This window comes from Eutrigla gurnardus (assembly GCF_963514095.1).
Source record: "Eutrigla gurnardus genome assembly, chromosome: 10".
NCBI classification, from domain to species: Eukaryota; Metazoa; Chordata; class Actinopteri; order Perciformes; family Triglidae; genus Eutrigla; species Eutrigla gurnardus.
Window position 1 is genome coordinate 9,095,919 of NC_139924.1, and position 10,381 is coordinate 9,106,299.

Genomic DNA, 10,381 nt, shown 5'->3' on the forward strand with positions numbered 1-10,381 from the left:
TAGTTTCAGCCAAAGAGAAGCAGAGGGGGGGATGGTGTGTATGCGCATGTGTGTGTGTGTGTGAGCAGGGAGAAGTGTGTGTTGGGGGTTGGCTGGTTGGAGAGGTCACTGCTGCTGCCAATCAATTATCACACCACATTCGCCCCAAACGTCGCAGTATAATCCAGGAGGGCGAGACCGGCCGACCAGAGCTGCTGCCGATGTGTTCACGCTTTAAGCATTTATGTGTGAGTCTTATCAGAAGCAACTCCCTAGAAATACCTGGCACCAAACATGCCAGGCGTAGAAACAAGAGCCTTCGTAAGGGTCTGTCGTAGAGCTCTGGGTGATCACAGACCACTACATGAGCAATTTGCATCTTTGCATTGCCTTTGTATTTTAAAGTGCTACGAGAAAACATCTCGCTCTCAACCACGGTTCTCCTTCTGGATTATTTCTTGTCACGAAGGAAGGATTAGCAGCGTAGGAAGAATTCATTCATCAATCTGCGACCCCTGCTCATTTTTTCTCGTCCGCCTCCGATTCCTTCTGTGTTGGCTCATCGCGTTTCTCTGCTTTGTGTCTTTCAGACAGAAGAGAGATCTCCGTCTCAGCGACGCACGCAGGTCGAAATAAAATAAAGCACTTCTTCTTTAAATCTTGTTCCGTTTAAAACTCTGGGCAGAGTGACATTTGAACACGGTTTCAGGTATTTGTGGTATTTCAAAAACAAAAAAAAACGACCGCGGAGCTTTGGAGTTGAGTTTGATTACACCTGGCAGCCGCAGAATTGTAAATCTTGGATGAAAACAGAAATCAAGTATTCCTTGAGCTTTTCCTCCTCCAGAAATATTTGCAACGAATCCAAACACTTTCTCACCCGAGTCCACTCGTAGGCCACAGAAGAGCCAAAACAACACTCTTCACTGCTAGTTTCATGCTGTAAAGAGAGAGAGAGGGGTCTTCTAACGTGGGTGCCACGAGCAAACAAAACCTGTCCAGTATGTGCATTCATTGCAATGCAAAACAGATTCCCAATGGTTCAGCATCACTTAAGGCCCTACTTTCAATTACAATGTCACGAGCACTTAGAGCTGACAGGCCTTTAGAGAGGGAGAGTGGAACCTGCGGTGAAGCCCCAGACGGGCTTAAAAGACCATTAGGGACTTTAAATATAAAATAAAAACACACTTGAGACGAAAAAAATAAACTTTTTCAAATGCTTATTTTCTAAAAAAAAAAAAACAGGGCCAATAAAAACACATGTGAGCTCACATCTGCCAGTATAACTACAGGTTGTGGATGTTGTCAGAATTAGTCTGGGGGACGCTTGCTGACTTTCTTTGCAGGAGGAGAGAAAAGAGAGGAATGAAACGAGAATACAACGCTGAAGGAAAAAGGGAGAGAAGAGGGGGGAGAGAGAGGGGATGAAATGAGACTCGCTCCTCTATTTTGCCTCCCGGATCCCGCCCTCCTGGTCAGGGGTTGGTCAGGGAAACCCAACTCCCGCGCACCGGATTGGTCGTCCCTCCTGCGGACGGGCAGCACACTCTCTGTTCGCAGACACAATAAAAGTTTAGAGCTGGACGCTCGCAGCCAGTAGGCGCAAAAAAAAAACCCAGAGACCGTCGCTGCGCGTCTCCACACGGGAGTCAGGAACGGGGAACCCCGCCGGGGAAGGACTGCGCGGATTTATTTGAACCGAACGCATTTGATCCCGCACGGATCCCGCAATGATTCACCGCGGCTTTCTGGATATTTTAATCTCCCGAATGGCTGGGAGTTGGATACTATAGCCTCCACGAAAAGAAGAAGAAAGAAAGCACGGACTACACGCGCTCCGCTCCTGCAGCCCCGACAACACGCGCTGCGGTTTCCAGGGGCGACCCGACCTAACTTCTCCTCGCGGACCGAGGAGGGATATCCGGGCGCGCGGAGGGGACCGTGTCCGCGGGATGATGGTGTCGTTCGGCGGGGCAGCGCTGCTCGTCCTGCTCGCTCCGCTGTGCGCGGTGCACTCGTTCGGCGACGAGGCGGAGGAAATGACCTGCGACCCGATCCGGATCAGCATGTGCCAGGGTCTCGGCTACAACGTCACCAAGATGCCCAACCTGGTCGGGAACGTGCTGCAGTCCGACGCGGAGCTGCAGCTGACCACGTTCACGCCGCTCATCCAGTACGGCTGCTCCAGTCAACTCAAGGTACCGGGAGTGATGGGGTTAGAATAGATGCGCACATTTCGGGACACTGATCCTGCACTTTAAAAACGGCATGGCTATATTTGTGTGTGTGGGGAGACAGAGGGGGGGGGAGAGGGAGGGGGTCCCAGAGCACATGACAGGGACCAGCAATAGTAAACTGTTCAGACTGATGGTGCCAGTGGTAATGAGGAGCATGTTGGCCCCCAGAGAGTTGGACTAAGTGGAGAGGGGTCCCTGCCTGCCTCCCCTCCCTCCTGGGGTGCCAGGCTGTCATGCTAATTTCAATGAAAATGCCCCCTCTGTCTGTTGACATTCTCAGTTCGTGCCCCACACAGCAACAGCTGAGTCTCCAGTGCTATAGGCCCATACTGTACTTGTCAACAATGGTGCCTTCAGTGTCTTAAGACAAATGCTGCTTGTTAGCCTCATGCACCATGTCTGAAATGTGTTCCCGATCGGCCCTCTTCCTCCTCATCAATTCTAGATTAGAAGCGGAAAGTCTAGACTCACAGTCAGAGATGAAATCATTGATGGATGGAGTTTTAACCCCCTTCTGTATGGCATGTTTATTTAGAGATGCCTCACACACAATCATGCATTAGACGTCTAAATGCACCAACACGAGAACAAACATTCCCCCAGATGATTGTGTCGTTATCTCAAGGAAATGCCCGCTGTGTCGTGTGTCTGGAGATGCAGTTCCTCTTCATGCTTTTAGTACTTTATTGCCTTTTCGTGGACCCGTTGTGCACACAGGTGTTTGGAAATCGGGGTAAAATAATATTCATCATTCAGAATGCAAAATATATACAGCGCTTGGGAGAGAGAGAGCCAGACAGAACGAGGAGCGACTGTAACATAAAGCCAAACTGTCCTCCAGCTGAAAATTGTCCTGTAAGATTAGCCGTCATGCCCCCCCCCTTCCCTTCTCCACACACACACACACACACACACACACACACTAAAGAGGGAGGAAAGGGGAAAGGGAAACCGTATCCCCTAACATTTGCTCTAATGGGAGGCTTCCTGACAAGTAACCGGAGCAGCTTTTAGCAGTGAAGTGACGGCACTCGGGTTACCAACGGTTGGGGGAAACACCCACAATGTGTTACATTAGTGTCGCTGGTGTAATTCACTGTGGGAAAATATCAGCCAGTGGCATTACATCTCATTTCATATCAATGAGAACTTTTTAAAGTGAATTTGAATCACGCTCGATCACACAGGCAAAAACCTCCACTCACACTCACACTTTGATTAAAAAAAACTTTAAAAAAAAAAGGTTAATGAACAAACGATTACACAGGACAGCAGGAAGCGTGTGGTTCTGTTTGGGGAAAGGAACTTAATACCATCTTCGGAGCAGCCAGCCTGCTCTATTTGCAGAGATAACGCTGCTACAACCCAGATACTGATCAGAGAGCAGTGTGACGAATTGAGTTTAGAGGAAGTCCCTCTGACTCAGATAACTGATTTTGACATTGCATACTTCACCGCAGTCCGTAACGCAGTAAAGGAGTTATTTTATCGCGGTTTACACTCATAATCCAAACCAAATCATTTGTTTTTGGGCTGAGGTTAACAGATGCACATTTGTTCATGTTTGCTTAGCAAAAGCATAGTCTCGAAGGGAAGCTGTATAATGTTTCTGTGTGTGTTTATTTCCCAACCTTGACACACTTGTAGGATTCATGTTTAATTTGGGCTCCGTTCAAGCGCTGACTGGACTCTATCACTGGGTCAAGACCGCACGCACAAAACAGTTTGTTCCCATTATGTCCCGTTAAATATTTTGGTACTCCCCAAATTAAAGAGTGGTAGCAAACCCTTCTCTCCGAGTCGCCTGTACTGGAGCTAACGTTCCTTTACTTTACAGGAAGGTAGAAGCGAGATGGACTTTCTGCTTCTGTGTATTTTCATATCTTCAATTTTACACTCCGGCTTCAAACTCAAATCATTGCAAAAGGCAGGAAATCGCCCCAAAATTGCAACCTTTACTAACCCCAGAGCGCTTACTCCATCATCACACCACTACCACCTCAAAGAGTCCAATGTGACTCCAGACCGCTCCCTATCTTTATAACCCTGACTTAGATATCTATTTCAAAACCATTGCCATGGGACAGAGAAAACCGAGCCTTGGATTAGGGGGGATTACGGGGCGTTATATGGCACATGCCCTCAGTGTTGTCAAGTCCACAGATTGTTTTTAAAAGAGTAGAGTTGTGTGTGTGTGTGTGTGTAACCTTGGAGCAGGTTTGTGTTGGCCGCCGCGGAGCTTCTTATTAGAAGTGAAAATAGAGGCCCACCTCTGGAAGAGGTGATGCAATGTGTCGAAAGGGAAAGCAGAGAACACAGCAGGATAACGGGTGGTACATGCAAGTAGATGGGGGACCCACGTGTGGGAGTGTGAGGTGTAGCCATCTACCAGCTGTAATCCTGTTGTAATATGTAGAAAGATTTGCCCGCAGGGTGCTCGCAGGACTGTTTCCACTTCTTTAACAATCGCTGCATCACAGACACGTTTTACCTTTCGGAGTCACTGGGACACAAAGCCTGCAAAGCAGTGCGTCGTAATATCATGTTGGACAGCTGTTGCACAGTTGAAATTAGTCTTGATTTTACTCTCCACAAAAAAATAGAATAGGCCTTATTTGAAAATACATGCACACACAGACATCATTTGTTTAATAATAATAATTTAATGACTTTTGCTCCACAGTTTATACTGAATCCTTGTGTGTCTGTTTTCCTCCAGTTCTTCCTGTGCTCGGTCTATGTGCCAATGTGCACAGACAAGGTCCCCTTCCCCATTGGTCCGTGTGGGAGCATGTGTCTGTCCGTCAAGAGGAAATGCCTCCCGGTGCTCCACGAGTTTGGCTTCATATGGCCTGAGGTGAGTCGCAGCATCACAGGAACACCGAGCGAACATCTAAAAAGATACAACTTTGTCGCGTGGGAAATGGGATGTATGCAACCGACGTCTTATAGTAGACTTTCCCCATCGTGTCTTCTCCAGGTGCTCAACTGCAGCCTCTTCCCGCCTCAAAACGACCACAACCACATGTGCATGGAGGGTCCGGGGGACGAGGACTCGCCCTACCAGCCCCCCCGCGACCCCCCCCAGCAGGAGGAGTGTCAGGCACTGGGATCGCTACCGGACCAGTACACCTGGTTGAAACAGACCGAGAGCTGCACCCTGCAGTGCGGCTACGACAGCGGGCTCTACCGGCGAGGGCCCAAAGTCTTCACGGACGCGTGGATGGCGGTGTGGGCCGTGCTGTGCTTCCTGTCCACCACTCTCACCGTGCTGACCTTCCTGTTGGATTCGCAGCGCTTCTCCTACCCAGAAAGGCCCATCATCTTCCTGTCTATGTGCTGTAATCTGTACAGCGTGGCCTACCTGGTGAGTCGGCATTATATTTATATTTATTCTACTTTTAATGCATTTTTTCCAATAAATTAATAAAAAGGACAGAAGAATTGGATGGATTAATTGGGACATCCCCCTAAAACGTTCTTTCCACTGTGTCATTTCCTGCAGGTACGCTTGACTCTGGGGAGGGAGCGAGTTTCTTGTGACCTCGATGCCACCGCCGTTCCCATTCTAGTCCAAGAAGGGTTAAAGAGCACGGGCTGTGCCATCGTCTTCCTCCTGCTCTACTTCTTTGGCATGGCTTCCTCACTCTGGTTAGTACAAAACACACTTTTTTTTAATCCCATCTGTCCTGTCAACATAACCTCTGTACTAGATGGATTCATTTCTACCTACAAAAGCAGCCTTTTTGAGTGCATGCTGCACTACAGTTGCTGTCGCAGCTCTTTCCCTTCCTTTGCACTTTGCCCCTGTTTTCCTGTTTGCCTCAGCATCTCGTTTCCAGGAAACACGAAGGTTATCCACCACCAAAATGAACACCAGCTCTGGTAGCCACACCCGTGAGCAGCATTTTGCCTCTTCTCTTACTCTCCTCGCTCTCTTTCAGGTGGGTGATCCTGACCCTCACTTGGTTCTTGGCCGCTGGACTGAAGTGGGGCCACGAGGCCATTGAAATGCACAGCTCCTACTTCCACATAGCGGCGTGGGCCATCCCGGCCGTGAAAACCATCGTCATCCTCATAATGCGACTGGTGGATGCCGACGATCTGACGGGACTCTGCTACGTTGGCAACCAGCAGCAGGAGGCGCTCACGGGCTTTGTGGTGGCACCACTGGCCACATACCTTCTAATAGGTAACGACAACATAAGGGCATCCATTTGTATGCAAATATACCCATTTCTAGTAAGATATAGAGTGAATCCTTAAACCTTATTTTGTTATATGACTCCCGTTTTCTTCTCTGAACCTCAGGCACTCTGTTCATCTGTGCCGGCCTGGTGGCTCTCTTCAAGATCCGCTCCAATCTGCAGAAGGACGGTGCCAAAACGGACAAGCTGGAGCGTTTAATGGTGAAGATCGGCGTGTTCTCCGTCCTCTACACCGTCCCGGCGTCCACCGTCATCGGCTGTTACCTCTACCAGCTCTCCCACTGGGGAGAGTTCAGGGCCAGCACCCGGGACTCGTACGTGGCGTCGGAGATGCTGCGGATCTTCATGTCGCTGCTCGTCGGCATCACGTCGGGCATGTGGATCTGGTCGGCGAAGACCCTGCACACCTGGCAGCGCTGCTCGGCCCGCCTGCTCCGGGACAGCAGGGCGAGCCGGGCGGGCAAGAGGGCGCCGGGCGAGGGCTGGATCAAACCGGGGAAAGGCAACGAGACGGTGGTGTGACGAGGAAGAGCGAGGGGGAATGGACTTCTACCCGCTTCACCAGTCTCTCACAGAGCCCAACAAAAAGGTGGAGAGAACAGGAAAGTGATCTTGGGGACTCTCGAGGAAGCCGCTGGATGTAATGGCATCCGAAAAGCTTGCCGAATGTCTGCAATCGTGCCTCGCGCTCCTAGCTGCCTCCAACAGGCGTAAAGGCGGAGAGAAGTGGAGGATTGGGTTGAACACACAGTAGCAACAGTAGCCTCTCTACCTCTGTCAGACTCCCTTTGTCCTGATGGAGAAATCGAAGGCGAAAGAGAGACGGAAAGGGCAGAAGAGAAGCATGAATATGCAGACAAGACATACAATAAGCTGTGTAGCACCATGTCTACCTCTCTGCCTCTCTTTTCTCCAAAGCCCTCAGCAGAAGAGACTGAACCTGCTGGAGACAGTAACCCTCATACCGTTGTGTCTTTTTAGGGTCTTTTAAAATATATATATTTTACACTGGAGGGTCCCGGTACAGATGTAGGTTGACGTTTTCCCAAAAGCATCTGGCATTTTTTATTTCCACATGGGAAAAATCTAAATGAAACACCAGACCAAACGTTTTTAAAAATCTGATAAAAACATATTAAATATGGCCTTTAATGATGTTTACATTTGAATAATTTTTGTAAAATAGGACTTTTATTTTGTACACTATAAAAAGAGCAGGTGATTTTATTGCTCAGATTTTTTAGGGGGTGAAACCAGCTCTAAGCTGTATTGATGCACTATAGTTCCATACAGGATGTGAAGTGCATTACCAGGGACGGCAGTTAGGAGAGCCTTTTAACAGTTTGGTCAGTTTTCATTGTGAACATCGCAGGAAAAAAAACCCTAATGTGGTTAAATTCACAATGTCTTGTTAAAGCAAGAGCAGACAGGGAAACATAAAGAGATTTTTTTTTAATGCGACTTCTTCACTAAGGTAAAGTCTGTGGTAGCTATAAAGTCACACCGCAATGAATCCTGGGAATACCCCAGCTGTGCCTTTTTATTGACCCATAAAATGTAGAGGCGGTAAGGCGTCTGGGAAATGTAGGCCTGTGCTTTTTTTTTTTTTTACCTCAGCAGTCTATGAAAACTCAGCTACCTTCCAATGATGTGTGCAGTCTTTGTGGAAACCCCGTACTACACATGCTCTTGAGTTACCATGAAATCCGGGAAATTAAAATTAATTCCCTCTGCCCTCCTTTTCCAAACAGTGTACCTGGAGGCACGTTGAAGAATCAGAGGTTGTTAGACAATCACAAGCCAAAAGACACATTATGCAATAAAAAAAGAGCCGTCGCGGACACATGCACGTGCACACATAGCAGTTAGTTCCCACGAAGTTCACTTTCAGAATCGCAACAACAACGGGGAGAGACCACATTTAGTCGGTTTCCTTTCCATCCGTTGGGTTCCTTTCTAACTCCCATCAGTTCAACGAGGCACAGAAGCGTCTGTGTCTGTCCGTCTGATGCTCTCACTGGCCCGCTGCCTTCCCGTTCCTCTTTAACCTCGTCTTCTAGGACGCCGTGGCTCCTCTCCCAGACAATCAAGTCCTGGAATCTCATGGACGATGGAGGAGATCTTTCTATTCAGCGTCTCTAGCAGCGCATCGGTTGATAACGGGCGTCTTCCAACGTTTCAATCCCGGAGTCTCTCTATAAGTGATCTGTTCTGTTCTTCCAGCCGCTCCCGTGCACCGCATATATTTGCCTGACAATCTATCTAGCGAAGCTCTTGCGTTTCAGTGAGTCTTTGAATGTATACTATGTGGGTCGTGTATCACGTTACGCCTTCTACATTTAAGTAGAGTCGAGAAAATTGGATTCTGGGCTGTTTCATGTAATAGGGCTTGTATGATTTGGAGCTTTGCCCCCCCCCCGTGTGCCATTTGAAACCAGATAGTGCCTCACACCGGCCCGTCACAGGTATCTTTAACATAATGTTCAGAATGGGACAGAAAGTCACTTCTAAGTGTGGGATGCCTTTTTTGCATTGAAAAGATACTTCTGGTGGCCTTTTTCTAAAAACCCAAGAACCCTCAACCTGGCATCCATGGCACACGTATTGGATTTCCAAAGTCAAGCGAACATTACATCGAGTTAAAGTGAATTAAATTAACCTCTGACCACCTCGCTTCCCAGTTAATGCAGTTTGCTCTGAAACGGCATTAATGTTTTGGCAGTCTACGTTTGGCCACGCTGAGCTTCAGGTGACATTTCCAAAACAATCACTGAACGAATGGTGTGTGTGTGTGTGTGTGTGTGTGTGTGTGTGTGTGTGTGTGTGTGTGTGTGTGTGTGTGTGTGTGTGTGTGTGTGTGTGTGTGTGTGTGTGTGTGTGTGTGTGTGTGTGTGTGTGTGTGTGTGTGTGTGTGTGTCACGGCCCTAATGAAGATTGAGAAGCCCAGATATGCATCGACGGCCCGGGGGTCAGGTCGCCGACGCTGATGGTCGCCTTTAAAGGTCTAGACTGTTCCGCTGTGCAGAAAAGGTGACGATGTCACCGATGTATTATAGAGAAATTGCTAATTTATCATTGTAAAAGAAAAGTGACAAAAAAATGTAAAAACTTGTTTGTTATTTAAAAACGCTTTTGTATCAGAAGATGATGAATAAAAACTTTTTGGTTTCCAATATGCAAGACGCATTTGTGTGTTTGTGTGGTTCAAATATGTGCAATAGAAATAGGATTTCAACTATTGATTGTTTATTATAAATTAATCTGCTGATTAATCTTTTGGGACAATAAAAAAGAAAATGCCAGTTCCAATTTCCTACAGCCCAGGGTGACATAATGTCTTGTTTTATCAGACAGTTGAAAACCAAAAGGTATTTAGTTGATTGCTTCGCATCTTTGCTCGTAAAACGATTGATAGATTATCAAAATAGATTCTGATAAAAAAACAGATCAACTCATTGCTTCAGCTCTAGATAGAATGAATCTCCAGTATCCTGAATGGAGAGCAGGCATCAAAGAGAAGAGGTTAATGCATAATACTGCTACCGTGTGTCATGTAGACCATCAAAAAGACACCATTAGTCGTATAATTCTGTACTGGGTCCTTCCCTCTCAGCTGTGTTCACACAATGTGTTGAACAATGCTGCCACCTCTTGTCTGATGAGATACATTAATCGTCAGGCAGCAACTCCACACATCTACACAGCAGCGACGCGGCCTTCTTCATCTCTTGTTCCATTTTTTAAAAAGTTACTCTGAGTTGGGATGAGAAATGTTCCATAACCACTAAGTTTGTTTTAAATCGGCAATGGAAACATTATTATTATTATACCGTGTAAACCGTACTGTGCCATCAATCACACTCAAATGTGAAACACACAATCTCACACAAAATGTGTTGAAATTTGTTTTTTTACAATTACACTTAAGGCAGCCAGGCTGTAATTTACCAAGGC

General features: G+C 47.3%; 1 protein-coding gene across 1 annotated transcript; it reads left to right on the forward strand.

Moving 5' to 3' along the window:
* Positions 1 to 1,592: 1,592 nt before the first annotated feature.
* Positions 1,593 to 9,599, forward strand: fzd4 (frizzled class receptor 4). The gene is made up of 6 exons (XM_084020291.1): positions 1,593 to 2,180; positions 4,939 to 5,076; positions 5,200 to 5,586; positions 5,725 to 5,870; positions 6,164 to 6,411; positions 6,531 to 9,599. The coding sequence occupies exons 1-6, from the start codon at positions 1,935 to 1,937 to the stop codon at positions 6,947 to 6,949; spliced, it is 1,584 nt and encodes a 527-aa protein (XP_083876417.1). The 5' UTR covers positions 1,593 to 1,934; the 3' UTR covers positions 6,950 to 9,599.
* The last annotated feature ends 782 nt before the right edge of the window (positions 9,600 to 10,381 follow it).

What these genes read in the sequence shown, in the direction of transcription:
- fzd4 (XM_084020291.1), top strand. Translation starts at nt 1,935, where the DNA reads ATGATGGTGTCGTTCGGCGGGGCAGCGCTGCTCGTCCTGCTCGCTCCG. An exon ending in TTGGCTTCATATGGCCTGAG is followed by an intron (nt 5,077 to 5,199) that starts GTGAGTCGCAGC and finishes TGTCTTCTCCAG; the next exon opens with GTGCTCAACTGCAGCCTCTT. An exon ending in GGCATGGCTTCCTCACTCTG is followed by an intron (nt 5,871 to 6,163) that starts GTTAGTACAAAA and finishes GCTCTCTTTCAG; the next exon opens with GTGGGTGATCCTGACCCTCA.